Source organism: Stenella coeruleoalba (genome assembly GCF_951394435.1).
Source record: "Stenella coeruleoalba genome assembly, chromosome: 16".
In the NCBI taxonomy this organism is placed as follows: Eukaryota; Metazoa; Chordata; class Mammalia; order Artiodactyla; family Delphinidae; genus Stenella; species Stenella coeruleoalba.
Genome location: NC_137162.1, coordinates 22,295,141 through 22,312,804, shown reverse-complemented (window position 1 = coordinate 22,312,804; position 17,664 = coordinate 22,295,141). Strand labels below are relative to the sequence as shown.

The window sequence follows — 17,664 nt, the reverse complement described above, 5'->3', positions numbered from 1 at the left end:
TTGAAGGTAAATCACCAGACTATGTAAATGTTTTCCAGAATACATGTTCAGTTTGAGGCTGAGATATATGATACTATATTTATCTGGAACATGGGCAGGAAATGAAGTGGAAGAAACTTGTGAATGTATAAAAAAATCTGCAGGGTATTTTTCTAAATATATACACAAAAAGTACGTCCTACGCTAGTCTACCATAATTTCCATCACAAATACTTGAGCTCCGAAATGGGCATATAGTTTGTTAACATGCCTTTATACACACAAAGAAGTTTAGATACTAGAAGAAAATTCCCAAGAACTCCTAAAGATGAAGGTATATAGATAGCATTAAAAGGAATTCTAATAATAGGTTTAAATTTCTTAAGTGAAATTGGTTTCTTTCTTTGACATACTGGATATGATTCCCTTACTTCTCATTACACAAACAACCTCTACTCTCTGAACTTATCCTTCACCAAATGATGACATCATTATGACTGAACGTATTTGAGTAAGTTTTATAATTCTTTTTCAGATAGAATATAAGTGTATGATTGCACTTCCCAAATTCTGAATATGTTTCATAATGGCTCATTATATCCTATTATAAATCCTTCATAGCACAAGACCGACAAATGGCTAAAATCCATCCCCAGATAGCAGCTTTCTTTTCACCTGACTGTGCTTTAAATGGCCGTTAAAGTGTTGGTGTTTGTCATAAAAGCTAACTGATCCAACATATGATTTTATTTTGAAGCTGGTCATTCTGAGAAACAAAGGGTCAGAGTTCCCTTAGGGAAATCTGGTAAACTCTGCTTTTTGTTTCTCCTCTTCACCCCTCTTTAGGAAAAGAAAGACGTATTGATCTTATCTCACGCATCGGCCCTCTGAGAGGATGGCAATTAGCTAATAGAGGTTATGCATCAGAAAGGTCGTCAAGTACAAGGGAGTGTCTTCTTTTTTTTTTCTTCAATATTTGGCTGTAATCATTTTTTTAAATTTTATTTTATATTGGAGTATAGTTGATTAACAATGTTATGTTAATTTCAGGTGTACAGCAAAGTGATTCAGTTATACATATAAGAGGGATAGATTGGGAGTTTGGGATTGACATGTGCAAACTGCTATCTTTAAAATGGATAACCAACGAGGACCTACTGTATAGCACAGGGAACTCTCTCAGTATTCTGTAATGACCTAAATGGGAAAAGAATTTGACAAGGGAGTGTCTTCTGATGCAATGCAAAGACATCTTCTTAGTTCTTTCTTCAGAGAGATGTAAGGGAGCACTGCCATCGCCTCTTTGCTCCACCCCTGACACCCTATTAGCCCCTCAAGAGTATTTTCAAATTTCACACTAGGCTCACTCTTATTCAAACCCTTTAATTGTTTGACTGCTTCCCTAGATACTTTCCAAGCCCTCTGGGGCTTCATGGCCTGTGGACTTGGTCAACAAAGAATCCCTCCCATTCTCTAGTAGGTCTGTGTCTTTATTCCCATCTTACCCCTAGGGTCTTCATGACCTTTTTTTTTTTTTTTTCTTAGATTCCATATATATGTGTTAACATATGGTATTTGTTTTATGGGGACGGGGAAAGGTAAGCTGGGACAAAGTGAGAGAGTGGCATGGACGTATATACACTACCAAATGTAAAACCGATAGCTAGTGGGAAGCAGCTGCATAGCACAGGGAGATCAGCTCAGCTCAGTGCCTTGTGACCACCTAGAGGGGTGGGATAGGGAGGGTGGGAGGGAGGGAGACGCAAGAGGGAAGAGAGATGGGAACATATGTATATGTATAACTGATTCACTTTGTTATACAGCAGAAACTAACACACCATTGTAAAGCAATTATACTCCAATAAAGATGTTAAAAAATATATTTTTTTAAATTTTTAAAAAATAAAAAAAAAAAAGAATCCCTCCCAGAGCTGTTTCGTGGATTCCAAATTAACCAATAAAAATGTTCTGCAACCCCGCCTCCCTCTCCCACATGGAATGAGGCCACATAAGGAACTAGTTATTAAAATGATCGAGGAAACGGCCAACTTGGGGACTTCAACTGTCAGTCCCAGGGCTGCAGTGGCTCAGGACCACACGTGCCTCGTGACATACCTCATAGAGGTCGATCATGACGTTGCCCTCAGGGCCTCTGCTGCTCTGGACATTCTCCAAGGCCAGAGTGAAGTAGACACCACGGGTGTCTGAGATGTAGAGGTTGTATGTGTCGTTTTGGTTCCATTCTTGGACCGCTGCGAACACTTGGTTCTCATCAGTGCTGATGACATGCATGTCCTGAGGAAAGACGCAGGGAAGGAAACAGGAAAAAGAGTTTTATAAGTGCACCTGGCACGCGTCCACAGAGTGGAATCTGATGAAGAATACCAGAATAGGCTCATAGGTACTGTGAGGGAGGACAGAGATTTTCCTATAGCATATTTGTGACATAATAGTTAAGTGTTGGTCACATATTTCCTTTGTCATTCATGAGGTTAGGCAGTAAGGTCATCAGAAAATAGGACAGGGAGATGCTTGGTAGCTCAGTTACAATTTAATTACCTCATTAGATAATTTGAAGGATAACTTCTCAAATATGTATGAGTTTGGAGAATCAGGCATCCTGATAAATTTGCCAAGCACAAACACAGTACATGTTCAGAAGGCATATTTGGGGCAAATACGAGGGGCAGAGAGAAAACAGACCAGCTTTGCATCTCTCACTGTGGTCCAGGGACCAGCAGCATGGAATCACCTGGAAGTTTGTTAGAACCTCAGGCCTCACCTGTCGAATAGAAATCTGTATTTTAATAAGACCCATGGACGATCAATATGCACATTAATGTTTAAGAAGCACTTCCCTAAGGCTCAGCAACCCCTAGAGGTTCCGGAGGAGACCCCCAGAGCACTAATCTGCAGGTTAATGAGTGTCCAAGGACTTAGCTTATCAAAACCTGTACCCTGAGAAGTCCCCCAGGAAATCTTAAATAAAACAGGGAAAAACAGTCTGTGTAAATGATGACGTTTTCAGACTCCGGTTGTCCCGGAAGATAGAAACAAGGCAGACATAATGTGGAGGCAGTGAGCAGATGTCCCTGGGGTGGGGATTCCAAATCCCTTCTCTCCCCATTCAGAACTCCAGAGGAGTGGGTGTTCAGGGAGAGGCTGGCATAGACCAAGGCTTGATGTCTCAGACCAAGGCCTGCTGTCTCCTTCAGGAGATCCCGCTCATTGCTCTCGGCAGCCTTCCCCCTTCGCCCAAGGTGGTACACATTGGTATCACATTCAAAAACCAAAAAGCAAAACAAAAACAGAATTATGTATAAGGCTAAAGGTAAAAGAACAACCTGGAAAGGTTCTTGGCCTTTGTGTAGCTCAGGGCTCAGATCCTCCCAGAGGGATCATCCACTCTCCTTGAAAAGGTTCAGGAGGTCTGTCAATCTTCCTAGGCAACAACTCCAGGGCCGGAAAATTCTACCTAACTTCAAAATTTCCCATTGTAATATATGCCCACGTTCTCTCAATCAATCAGCAATTCAGCTTCAACCCTGCTTTAGACTTAGAGGAGCAAGTCTCTCATTCCTCTTGAAAACTGACCACAGTGAACTCATATGATTCCGGAAGGAAGAAGTCCTTATCCAAAGGGTTTTGTATTCCTGACACCTTCTCAGGCCTTACTGCCATACTCTAGAGTTTGATAACATTTTTATAGAGAAAGTGGGGAGGCCAAAAATGAATCCTGCCCGTGAATTCAATTTGGTTGATAACGCAAACTAAGGTTTGGTATAAAAGTTGGCCACATCTTATATCAGCCCAACGCCTATGTACATTTCTTCTGGCAACTGTAGCTTGATGTTCTTTGAAAAAACATCCTCATGTTTCTCAGACAAATTTCCTCCCTGTGCTCAGCCTTTGCTACTTTCTCCCACCCTCGGCACCAGAAGTGATCTTGTAGGCCTAGCATTCAGAAAATTCCATTTTCCTGATGACAGTGATTGGATCAGTGATGGCAAAATCAGTAAGACATGATGCGAGAATGACTGTGGAATTATTAGAGAGAAAAAAGTTATTTTCTACTGTTCGTTTGTAAGCAGTTGGAATAAAAATAAAGTCTAGATCTGATGGAGACATAGCTTGGAGGCAGAGGATAAGCCAATCTCGGAAAAATAGGCTCAAAAGGTGGAGAGAGATGGTCCAAATTCTATGATAGTCTTTGGGTCTCTGAATGTGGATATCTAAGGAGCCTGCCCACCCATAAACTTGTTTAGTTAGAGAGGACAGTAGAGCAAAATGATGAAAAGAATAGTCTTTGAAAGAAAACTACTTGAGTTCAAATCCCGGCTCTGTCATTCAGCTGTGCGAACGGAACTTTGTGCCTCAGGATTTCCACCTGCAAACCAGATATAATAGTATGCCCTTCGTGGAGTTGTGAGGATTAAATCAGTTAGTAAGTGTTAAGCATTTAACCACAGTGCCTGGTGTTAGCATCTGCTCCATACATGCTAGCTATTTTCTGTTAAGCAAACCCTAAATCCCCTTTGTTGATTAAGCAAGGTTGATTTGGCCTTTCTGTTCATTGCAAATATTAGGGTGCTAACTAATACACTTAACAAAAAGTGGTTCATCCAAATGTTTTGTTTCTTTCTAATCAAGGGAATTAACTGTGGAAACTAGTCCAAAGGCCATTCATCCACTGAGGGCCAAACCTTCTATGGCCCCCCATTTCCTATAGGACAAAGATCAAAGTCCTTACCCTACCATTTAGAACCCTTAAACAACTACTCTCAATTCATGTTTCCTTCCTTGTTAGCAGGATGTAGCTTCATCCCTGAATTCAAGTTTAACTATTTCAGTAACCTCGTCCCTGCATAACTGTGCCTTTGGACGCATTAAATAATCCTAGGGGCCAGAGTAAACCATCCATCCATACTACCGCAGCCCACTCAAACTTTTCCTTGGTTGGTGTAGAATGCAAAACACAGATGCATCAAGTACTTACGTCACTTAGAGAACAAGTAACAGAGCAAAAACAGATTAAATGGCCATGGCTAGATAAGGGCCAAGGGCAGATCTCTCTCTATATATAATCTAATTACACTGAAGAGACTGTTTAAAAACCTTGAGGATATGGGGAGGGGGAAGGGTAAGCTGTGACAAAGTAAGAGAGAGGCATGGACATATATACACTACCAAACGTAAGGTAGATCGCTAGTGGGAAGCAGCGCATAGCACAGGGAGGTCAGCTGGGTGCTTTGTGACCGCCTGGAGGGGTGGGATAGGGAGGGTGGGAGGGAGGGAGACGCAAGAGGGAAGAGACATGGAAACATATGTATAACTGATTCACTTTGTTATAAAGCAGAAACTGACACACCATTGTAAAGCAATTATACTCCAATAAAGATGTAAAAAAAAAATTTTTTTTAAACTACGTTGGTCTTAAATACTGTAACTGAAACGTCTGACATATTTAAATGCCATCTTTCCTTTCTCTTCGTGCCTACACGCGCCTGTATCAGGAAAATATGTTATTTCACCCAAAATGGCACTTTATGGTGAAAGCTTATACTGAGATACAAAATTTTAGACCAAGAAGTGAACTCTGAGATGTTCTAAAGCACTTCCCAACATCTGTTCCATAGGACACCACTATTGTTCGATTTTAATAGATTGTTTTTGAATGGATCCTTTTGTAAAACGTTTTGAGTAATGCTAACTATACAGCTTTCTTGCTCACAGGACATCCTAGAGCCTTTAACGTATCAGCGAGCTTCTGTTAGTCTCTAGGCAAGGAGCATGGAATGGAGTTTATTTCTTTTTTTAAACTCACTATCATAGAACCAAATTTTTGTGAAGCATCTCTAAGGGCATTTTATTGAGTAATGAGTTTGAGAAACTATTATTGTGAATCTAAGCTCTGTATTTTAAAAATGTAAAAAAAAAAAAAAAAGAAATTGACAAACCAGCCCAAGGTTCAAAGCAGGGGAATGACAGATCTAGGTCTGGAATTAGGGTCTCTCGCTGTGAATCAAGCAGCCTTTTCATCAACCCACACCCCAGTTCACATCGATCTTCTCCAACACAGACAACTAGATCCATACTAATATTACCTTCCTTTTATAGTGTATCTGTCCTCCAAAATGCTCAAAGCACTTTCATATGTGTTGCCTCATTTATCTCACTTGAGTAGCTCAGAATGAGTTCCAAGTATGGTAAGGGAGGAAAACTGTCACTAGGTCTCCCTGTCTGGAGGGCCTCACACTCTTAATGGTAACAGCAATACTAAAATCTCCCCACCTCCCTCTCTGGTCATCTTTACCATTATATTAATTTTTTTTTTAATACAGCTCAGGGTAACCTCAGTCTTTCAAGAGTTCAAACAATGGCAGGGGATGATTAAAGAAAATTTGAGCATGTAAGTGCAGGTTTGTCTCAGTTCCTTTGGTGAGCACGAAGCTTTGTTCCTTTCCAGCTGCAGCAGCCCTGCTTTGATAGAGGGTCCTGAAATAATGCATCTTTGCCATGGATCACTCCACCCAAGCTGGGGCTTCTCTTTGAAGGTGTAATGGGATTGTAATGAGGCATCTCATTGCCTTAAATAATAAACACCCACTTGGACCAAACAGTACATTCATTCGCTGTAGTGGTTCCGATTTTTCTGGGGACAAGCTAAATTAATCACCCCATTCTACCCTTGGACCTCAGATGAGGCTGACTAATGGAACCTGCTCATCTGGGAGAGTGTGGGAGGGGCCAGACAGCCAATTCAGGCTCAGACTAAAACTCTTCCTTCCAGATTGGCAAGATGCCACTGGGGGCAGCTGTCAACAGTGATTGGCGTGATGGCTATGAACAAGCAACGCACAGTATGTGTTTCCCAACACTCCAGCCAAGGGGCCAAGTGGTTTCTTTGTTTTAAAATACCATTCTGAGGCTGCACAGATCAATGGGACTTTTTCTCTGGATGCTCCTCAGTATATAAAAATTTGGGGGGTGGGTGCTGCTCCCTTTTAGTAATAGAATCTATTAATTTATTTAGAGAGTAGAAAAATGTAATACAACGAATGCCAGTTTGGGAGTCAGGAGACTCAAGTTCTAGCCTCAAATCTGCAGCAAGAAGCATCTGGTTTGGCTGAAACTTATTCCACTCAAAAAGTATATTCCCAAGAGTAAGTGAGCATGAGATGAGTGGCTTGAAACTGCTGTTTCCTGATGTGGTCCCAATTCCCACATGTCTCTTGAACAGGAGCATCTCACTGCATTGAGTATGTCCTTTTCTTTAAAGGTGAAAATCTTGCAAGCCAACTCCTTCATTTATTGGTCAAAGACAGCAATTTATTTCAGTGCTCAAGTGAAAAAAAACAAAACAACAAAAACAAAACAAAGCAAAACAACCACCAGCTCTGTTGGACTTACCAAGGTAACATGATCATCTCCCTCATGGACCTCCCTGAAAGATTATCAAGGGTAATTTTAACAACACTCAATTTTTCTTTTACATACTGACTTTACCCAATTCTCATCTAAGGCACAACTCCAATGCTGTGTTTGTCTTTTTGGAAAATGTTTTAGGCCAAATCAAGAGCAAGGAGCATTTAAACACACACAGGCGTAGGCATATAGTTCTGGGCAATTACCACTGTCATCAATCTCTTAGCAGCTGAAAAAAATAACTACTAATATGGAAATAGTTCTTTGCAGTTAATAGTGTAATTTAATGTGTGTTATTATCTCTAATGGGCTGAGGTTTACAGCTCACTTTTCACTATGCTAGGGTTAGGGGCAGAGTGATGGCCAAGGATGAGAATTCTGCCTGGAGAAGCCACTGTCTCTCCTGGGAGAGGAGACCTGCAGCGCCCTTGTGCTATATCTATCACTGATTCCCTGGGCAGGTAGCTGATGTTGGTCCAAGATAGCAAACTACAAAGTCATGGATAAAAATACAAGACGAAGAGTCATGAAAACACAATTGAAAAAGCAGTTATTTATGTTCTTTGTTCAACCAAAGGTTTCAAAGCTGAGCTATGTTTAAACCTACACAGTCCCCTTCTTACAGCCACACACATCTCCCTTGTTCTATTGATCAAGGCACACCTGTCAGAATGGCCATCATCAAAAAGTCTACAAATAACAAATGTTTGGGAGGATACAGAGAAAAGAGAAGCCTCCTACACTGTTGGTGGGAATGTAAATTGGTGCAGTCACTGTTGAAAACAGTATGGCATTTCCTCAAATAACTAAACATAGAACTACTATATGATCCAGCAATTCCACTGCTGGGTATATAGCCAAAGAAAACAAAAACACTAATTCAAAAAGATAAATGCATCTGAATGTTCATAGCAGTATTATTTACAATTGCCAAGATATGGAGGCAACCAAAGTGCCTTTAGCAGATGAATGGATAAAGAAGATGTGTGTGTGTGTGTGTGTGTGTGTGTGTGTGTGTGTGTGTGTGTGTGTGTGATGGAATATTAGCCATAAAAAAGAATGAAATCTTGCCTTTTGTGACAACATGGATGGACCTAGGGAGTATTATGCTTAGTGAAATAAGTCAGAAAGAGAAAGACAAATCCTCTATGTTATAGCTTATATGTGGAATCTAAAAAGTAAAACAAATGAATGTATATTAAAAAAAAAAAAACAGACTCACAGATATAGAGAACAAACTAGTGGTTACCTGTGGGCAAAGGGAAGGGTGGAGCAGCTAGATAGAGGTATGGGATTAAGAGATATAAACTATTATGTATAAAATAAATAAGTAACAAGGATATATTGCACAGCACAGGAAAATATAACCACTATTTTGTAATCTATAAAAATATTGACTCACTATGTTGTATACCTGAAGCTAATGTAATACTGTAAATCAACTATACTTCAATAAAAAATTTAAAAATAAAAACACTCACATGTCAGTGGTTGTTGCTAGAAAAAAAAGGCACAATACATTAACAATTTCTGGCTACTTAAAATACATCACAGTGGCAGCAAGACCTCAAATCCACAGCTTTGAGCTCCCAAGTCAGTTTCACTTCCACTAGGTGGCGCTCCATATTAACGCAGTTCTTCAGTGTTTGTGGAGAGAGAGTCTGGGGATGTTAGCGGTTGGGAGTCTTTAACTTTTTTCTGCCACTCTTTTTAAAGGAGTATGTCTTTGGGAAAGTCTAAAAAATTAGCTGTGTCTCCGAACCCTAAAGAACCAGTCTCGTAAGTTCCACTGGGAAAGAAAGCAAATGTCGGACGCTACATCGCTGCATCACCTCTCCATGATTAATAACAACAAAATGGTATATAGATATGTATCATACCTGTTGCACTGAGATACTGTGTATCCAAAGCATAGTTTCTGTCCTACTAGAAAACCAATACATCCCACTTGAAAAGCAAAAGCACGTCAGTTATCAATTTACTCAGATGCTCCTACAGCAAGAATTCCAAAGACTTAGAGAGAGAAAGAGAGAGGTGGGGGAGGGAGGGATGGACCACTGAGAGAGAAAGAAGGATAAGGAGGTTGGCAAAAAGGAAAATAAAGAAGTGAACTTGAGAAACAGAGATGGGGGTGAAAAGAAATAAATAACTACGAGAGACTGAAAGAGTCCTTGGGAAAAAGAGTAGACACTGAAATAGAGAAACTGATTCAGGCCATACCTTGGGCAAAGCATATTTGGGCAGCTTCATTTGGGCAAACGCATTCCTTCGGTAGGAAACGTAGTAGTGTGGCCGTCCTCCTGATGTCAGCTGGAGCGTAAACATAAAGAGTGTAAGAAGAGCTACTACGACAGTTACAGGTCACAGAAGGACAGCCCCTGAATGGAAGGGGGTAGCTGCCAACACAACAGCTTAAGTGAGTATTGTGGGCCAGTGTAAAGAATTGGCATTCAGTTCAAAAACAACTTAGACAGTGTATGTGATTTCAGAGGCCCAAAGTGAACCCACTGCACAAAAATACAATTCTTCAATTTGCCCTGCGGTGCAGAAGTCAGGAGACATTTTTAGCAATTTTTTTTGTTAAATAATACAAGCCTCAGGGTATATTGGATCTGTGTCCCTCAGCAGCCCAGCCATCTAGCCCCAAGCCTTTGACCACACAAACAGGTCCCTGTGCCAGATGAGAAGGGAATGGTCCAGGTCACAAGGTGGCAGAACGGGAGTGCTCATCTCGGCACTGAATTCCAGTTCTGTGCAGTCACACTGCTGGCTGTGAGCATGTCCCACACACAGCAGTGCTGCTGATGTGTTAGACGAAAATCCAAGCCAGGATCGTGGTTCAAAATCATTCTAGACCTCAACCTCCCAGAAGAGAACAAATGGTGAGCTACCTCCCCCAGGTCTGCCCAGAATGTACAGCCCAAAGAACGCTGTGAGTCTGAGGGAGGGTGAGAAGCGCTGTGGTCTCCAACTCAGCTGAGCACCACGAGGTGCAGGCTGTGAGCGGTGCACTGCCACTCTCTTTCTCCTTTGGAGCCACTCTTTTATCCCCAGCTTTATTGAGATATCATTGACATATAGCACATGCAAGTTTAAAGTATACAATATGATGATTTGATATGCATATATTCTGAAATGATTACCTCATATAAGGTTAGTTAACACCTCCATCCTTTTACTTAAGATTTTGTGTCTATGTGTGTGATAAAATTTCAGATCTATTCTCATAACAACTTTCAAGTATATAATACAGTATAGCCACTATGCTGTTTATTACTTATACATCATATAGCTGGACACGTACCCCCTTTGACCGGCATCTCCCCATATCCCTAGCCCCCAGTCCCTGAAAACCACCTTTTTACTCTCAGTTTCTAGGAATTCCTGTTGCTACTCTTAACCCATGTAAACATCTGGACTTTGAAGTCATCTGGAGTTTGCATACTCAGAATGTCAACAAATGCTCTGGGTGAATTTTCGCCAGACACGTAAAAATGTGACTAGAAAGTTATCATATTCACCATGACGTGGCCAGACCACCTCTTGGTCCTAGTGTCGGGTTATATGTGCATAGTGGCCTGGGTAGAAAATATATAAAACTCTAAATGCACAATTGATTTTCATTTGTGAGTCATATATGTGGATTATAAACTGTTACTAGAAAACAGGAAAGGTCCCTGGAAGCAACACTGATAGAGAAACGATTTCTACATAGAACCAATATGGGTAACCATTTCCCATTTTAATGTCACTTGATAATTTGATGCTGAAGTTATCAGAGTGCTCATTATTCATTTTCCTAGAGGAAAAGGAAGTGTGTGTGTGTGTGTGTGTGTGTGTGTGTGTGTGTGTAACTGTGAACTACTTTAAAAGTACATAGGCTGATAGTAAGGAATTTGAACATTTACTTCCCAATACATGGGATTAAATATTCTAAATTATGATTTATTGTCCAAGTAAACATACTAGTATCTAGAATGTCTCAATCACAGTGAAATTGTAGATTTATTTATATATATAAACTATTTAGCTATTGTACCTTTGTCAATTTTAACATGGAAAGCAGTAAAGGAATTTTTAAATGTTTTGTCCAAACAAGCCTAAATTTGTCCTTAAATGTGGAAAGAAACAAAGCATTCTTGCTCCTTCTCTCTTCTAACCACTCCTGAACCCTCAGCTTCTCAAGCTGTTTCTCACTCTTGCAGAGGTGAGAAACCCGTCTGAATGCATCTCATCTAAATTCTCTTGACCCTGATCTCAGTCCTGCCTGTAAACAACAGAGGTTGATCGTGCTCTATGGGCTCTGCCTCTCACCACCTCCAGGCACCCCACATTGACAAGTCCTCCAGACACCACCCCAAGGAAGGAATTACTATTCTGTTAGTATAGAAGCTTCAAATTGGTAATGTTCCTTTTGTTAAAAAAAATAATGCCTTGGTGGTGGGGGGGAAAGGGTAAGCTGGGACGAAGTGAGAGAGTGGCATGGACATATATACACCACCAAATGTAAAATCGAGAGCTAGTGGGAAGCAGCCGCATAGCACAGGGAGATCAGCTAGGTGCTTTGTGACCACCTAGAGGGGCGAAATAGGGAGGGTGGGAGGGAGGGAGACGCAAGATGGGGGAGATATGGGGATATATGTACACATGTAGCTGATTCACTTTGTTATACAGCAGAAACTAACACACCATTGTAAAGCAATTATACTCCAATAAAGATGTTAAAAAATAATAATAATAATGCTTTTTTTTTTCTTTCTTTATTGCTTTTCAGAGAGTGTAAGCAGGCAAAGGGGCTGCATTAGGGACAGAAGCAGGGAAGGGAAATGTCTTTGACACAATCAATGGAAGTGGATCTTTCATACCTGAACAAACACATAATCATCCTGGACAATCAAAGAGTCTGGGTCAATGTAGCCTGGGAAAGGTTTGTTTCTGCTGGCCTCTGTGCAGTTCTGCATTCCGCAGGTTAGGTATTGTGAATCTGAAATAAACGAGGGTGAGGTGATATACACACAGCATGTTAGAGTCAGAGCGGACATCTTCTACCTTTCTTGCTGTCTTCAAGCCTTTCCACAAACCTCACATTCTCTATTCACTACATTATTGTTACTATTGTCGTTAAAAGTATTATCAGTATTATTTTACTCACTTGCTGTCAACACCACCATCACTATTTCCCAGTGCCTCCACCAACTCTTGTCATCCTAGAATATTAAATTCCTGTTAATTAAATTTTTTCCTTCCAAACCCAAATGAAAATATTTTCAAAAGCTGGCAATAATACTTGTGCCTTCTTAGTTATTTTTTCTCATTTATAGGCTTCACCTCCACACTTCGACCTTTGGTAAACTGGGAAACACACACATATGTGCAATCATCAATCACCTCACGCTAGAAGTGCTGTTGTTATAAACAATAAGGTGCTATGTGAAGATGAAGGTTTTTCTTCTATTACTAATTGGAAATAAAACAGAATTGAGAGGAGATTCCCAACTCAAAAACTTTGCCCTCATTTTATAGGTGAGTAAACTAAGACCCTGCATCTCACCTGAGACTATAGCAGGTGATAAACATATCAGTAATAACAACAGATTTGATCCCTGTTGCTGGAAGCATATTGTATGAGGGAGGCTGTCACTGTTTTTCAACCACAACTGTTCTGCCCTCTCTATGAATCAGATGTCACTTAAAAGTCCCTTTGCCTCCTTGCACTGAGAATAAATTCAAACCCTCTACCACCACTGCTTCAACTGCCCCTCATGCCAGTCTCTTCTCTCCCTGTGACTCTTCTACTCTAAACTGCAATATGTTCAGGAATTTGGCCAAACTTTCGACCACTAAAGAGGCTTTACATTTGTATTCTCTCTGCCTAAACTGCTTCTCCCCAGGATGTTCCCCAAAGAAGGTCTAGATTTCAGCTTACTGTTACTTCTGAGGGTTTTCCATGATTACTTTCGATAACACTCCATCCTGTTAATTCCCTTCATGGAATTCATCACAATCTAAAGTCACCTTGCGCATGATTTATTTCTGCCCCTCTCCCTGTTAGAATATAAGCTCCATGAAGACAGAGACCTCTTTTGTCTTTGTTGTTCCCTCCTAGACCTCCAGATTCTAATACTGTTCCAGGCACATAGTACGTAATAAATAAATATTCCTTGGAACATACCACTTTACTGGAATATATCTTTTTGAATGAAAAAGGAAGTTATTTTAACTTTTTTTGGGTGCTTAATGAGTGGGTAAGTTTAATTTTAGGACATCAAAGATGTATGAAGAAATCCACTCTTCCAAATGAAGAAATCAGGACATGATTATTTACATGAAATGGGGGGTAGGCAATCGTATGTTGAGTTGGATATTAGGATTCACTAATTGACTTCCCTGAAGGAAATTTCTAGCACTACTTTTACTGAAGAACTTGGGTAAACCTGTATTCTACAAGGAGTGCCGCTAGGGGGCGGCATGCATATTTGCTCCAACTGACCAATGGCTGACGTAGCTGCTGATAAGCTCTAAGGAGAGGGAAGGAGAGCTTTATCTACAATCTTCCTTTATCCACAATCTTCCTTTATCCCGCTGCCATGTGTGGTGATGGGGATAGCTCTCAAGTATTTTAACCCATCTAGTCCTCCAAAGAGAAACTAAAGAAAAGTCTTTCAGGCTTCCCTGGTAGCGCAGTGGTTGGGAGTCCGCCTGCCAATGCAGGGGACACGGGTTCGTGCCCCGGTCTGGGAGGATCCCGCATGCAGCGGAGCGGCTGGGCCAGTAAGCCATGGCCGCTGAGCCTGCGCTCCGCAACGGGAGAGGCCACAACGGTGAGAGGCCAGAGTACCGGGAAAAAAAAAAAAAAAAAAGAAAAGCCTTTTACACTCCCTTCCCTATCTCCTTTCTTAGACATTCTTATAGTTTCATTTTAGGGCATAACTCATGATCTTTCTCCCTGAAGAGAATTTCTGGGACTCACCCCTTCCCAGAACAGTTCTCCCCATGCCACACAAAACCTGCACCTCACAATTTCACACTCCATCAGACCCTTCTACAGCTTTAGTTGACTTCTGTTTTTCAAAAGGCAACTCAGGGTCATAGAAATGGAGATTGGCATCTGTGAGACCTGGGCTTGAGTTCTGGTGTGGTCATAGCTGCATAATTCAAAGGAAATTATCTTCCCGAGTCTTGCTACCTTCATCTATTAAATGAGGAAGCCAATGTCAGCTATCTTGTAGTTTGGCTCTAAGGATTTACTGAAATAATATATATGCTAAATGCTTTGAAACTCAAAGTTGTACAAATGTCAGGTGTTACTATCAACTATAATGTTCCTATTTTCTCTTTTGCTTCTTTTCACAGTGATTAGATCAGTTTGGGGCACACAGTTTGTCCTTAAGGAAACTGAATTTGAGTATTACAGTTATATTTCACTATCAGGTACTATCAGTGACCTATCCAATGCTCACTCCTCCCTGCCTCTTTGCCAGAAAAGCCAGTACTGGACCTGGTGGCTCATCTTTCCTCCACATGAATCAGAAGCTCTGGTGTGCAGGGAATAATCCTCTTGAGTCTATGCCCACTCTACTTGCCATCATTTGCTTTAGGGAAAGCCATTTAAACCAGTTCTAGTAAATAAGAAGTGAAAGAGATCTTTTAAGGGGCTACAGGGAGGCACAGCACAGAAGACCTTCTTCTGCTACCGTACAACACTGAGTCAACGTGACGCGTGGGACTGCTCTAGCCTTCTTGTGCGTGGAGGAGTCTTAGAGTTAAACTTACACAATGAGTATGATGAAGAGGTGGAAGGGACCTGTTCCCTGATGACATCATTGAGGTACTGATTATACTGAACCCAGGGTTGCCCTGTCTCTGTGCTTCTTGTTATGTGAGATAATGAATGAAAACAATTTGAATCAAGGGTTCAGAATTAGGAAGTCTCAGGCTTCAATTTACGAATACAACTTCCAGTTAGAATTTCTCAGACTGCCACCCCATGAGGACTTCTTGATGAATACACAGTGCTGGTTTTATCTATAATGGTGTCTAATAGTTTCTTTCTTCAGACCTCAACTTCCCCTTCAAAGGTCCCTGAGCAAGAATAAGATGGAAAATATAAACTTTTCACATTTATAACGCAACTATACAAAAATTATGAATCTGAGGGATCTGGGGAGAAATTAAAAGAACAGGGAAACTAATATTTGTTGAACATCTATGTGCCAAGTACTCTAAAGCACGTTCACACTTATTTGGTACATTTAACCTTCACAATACTATAGAGTATAATTTATCAACTGACTTTGCAGATAAAGAGAATGAAACTCCAAGAGATTATAGAAACGGCGGTTAGTACATATAGTACCGTATAACCGTATGGTACGCGGTTTCAAACGGGGTTGGTTGGCCTCCAAGTCTGGTTTATTTCCACTATGTTGCATAGTGGAAATAATGCAACCAATTGGTTGGGGCCAATTTTTGTTAAGCATGTTTTTTGGCTTCCAAGTATAAATGGATATACCTAGATTAAAAAAAAAAAAAAAAGCCTGTCCGTTTGTATTTTTGTGCAGGGTCATTTGGCAATACGGATCAACATCTTTTCGGGTTCATTTCTGAGAATTCGACTTGAAGAAATAATTAATGATCTATGCCAAGATTTATCTACTTTGATATTCATCATAGTGTTGTTTATAATTTAAAAAAATAAGAGAAAACAAAAAGGCCAACAATTGAGGAACAACTAAATAGACTGTGGCACATGCATAGTTTGCTATTAAAATTCTGCCTTTAGACTATATATGAGGAATTACAGAAATGCTTAATGCATTTTATATCATAAAAATAGCTTACCAATTAATAATGCTTTATCAATGTTAATTTCTTAGCTTTGAGAAAGAGAACATGGTTGTATAAGACGTTAACATTAGGAGAAGCCGGGTAAAGCTGCACTATCTTGGTAACTTCTCTGTTTATCTAAATTTATTCCAAAATAAAAGTTTTTAAAAAGTAGGTTACCAAAATATGTGCATATGGACACGATTTTGTGCAAGTGGTATATATATAGATGTCTACATATGTATGTTTACATGGGGAAAATGAATAAAAGTTATATATGTGATGTCAACACTTGCGTAGAGGCAGTGATGTGAGAGAGGCAGACAACCAGTGTCAAATCTTTGGTCAGCACCTCTCAGCCGGGGAAAGGGGCCAGGGGTCATGGTGGGCTTGTGGGATCCTGCTTGCAAGAATTAGAGAACTGTCTCTAATTCCTTTGCTTGTTCTCTCTCTCTTCACTCCCCGTGCCACATACTGAGGCAGAGCTGTGCAATGAGCCATTCTTGAGCTGAGAATTACAAAATGTACAACCGATGGACCCAAGAAAAGCCCCAGGAAGAGGTCTTGAAACCATGTCTTTCCTGGAGAGGTTCAAAGTGAAATTTGCAAGCTGAAGGGGAACTGATCAATTCCCAGTGGCCTGCCTGTGGTAAACTGCTCCTGGTTTGTTCTCCTTCCCCTCCTAATGGAAACAGAAAGAAACTGGCGCCAGCACTTCACACTGAGGGACCAATCATTCTTATTCCCCTTGGGGCTTGCTGTAACAACATTAAGCATGATGAACTCTTTCCATATTCAATTCGGGTGAGTTTATGATGCAATTTCATAGGAAGTATCTTGTAATTTGGCATTAATTAACATCAATTAATGTAGGCAACTGCTAGACTTTAGAATTAATTTCATTACTTTTCCCACACAGATGTTTTCCTTGCCACAGGTAATTAGGACACTGTGCGGCTCTTTTTAAGCATCTCGCTCTCTGCAACAGCTGCTGCTTGGAACAATGCAATTCCCATGCCCCCTGCGCTGCTCTAAGGAAGGGAAGCTGCTTTTTAAAGGCCAGGCTTGGAGCAGGGGAACAAGGGTTTAAATGCAGGCTTAGCTTGGTAAACCTAAGCAAGTCACTTTACTTCTCAAATCTGTAAAATGGGAATAAACAGGAGCCATCCTGCCAGCGGTTATGAGGACTTAAAACCTCGGTCGGGAAATGTGTTCAGTCCTGTGTCTGGCTGGACTGTGCTCACGTAGTGGGAGCTGTGGCTGTGATCGAAGCACCCCCTCTTTCATCACCAGTACTGCTCACTGTGTCTCAAGGGAACCAACCGGGAAGCACTACAGACATTTCTACCTGAGACAATAGGCTTCCTTTATATTCATGCTTTGGTTTGGGTTAATTTTTTTAAGTAATTTTTTAAAACACCATGAAAAGTATTC

At 40.7% G+C, this 17,664-nt stretch overlaps 1 protein-coding gene across 5 annotated transcripts in view; it reads right to left on the bottom strand.

The window, feature by feature from the left end:
* SORCS1 (sortilin related VPS10 domain containing receptor 1) overlaps positions 1-17,664 on the bottom strand; it is a 552,802-nt gene that overhangs the window by 127,339 nt on the left and 407,799 nt on the right. For all 5 annotated transcript variants that reach the window (XM_079901008.1, XM_079901005.1, XM_079901009.1 and 2 more), the window contains 3 exons: positions 12,270-12,388; positions 9,625-9,714; positions 2,095-2,274 (listed from right to left, as the gene is read on the bottom strand). In XM_079901008.1, coding sequence (XP_079757134.1) covers positions 2,095-2,274; positions 9,625-9,714; positions 12,270-12,388 — 389 coding nt within the window. The remainder of the gene's footprint in view (positions 1-2,094; positions 2,275-9,624; positions 9,715-12,269; positions 12,389-17,664) is intronic.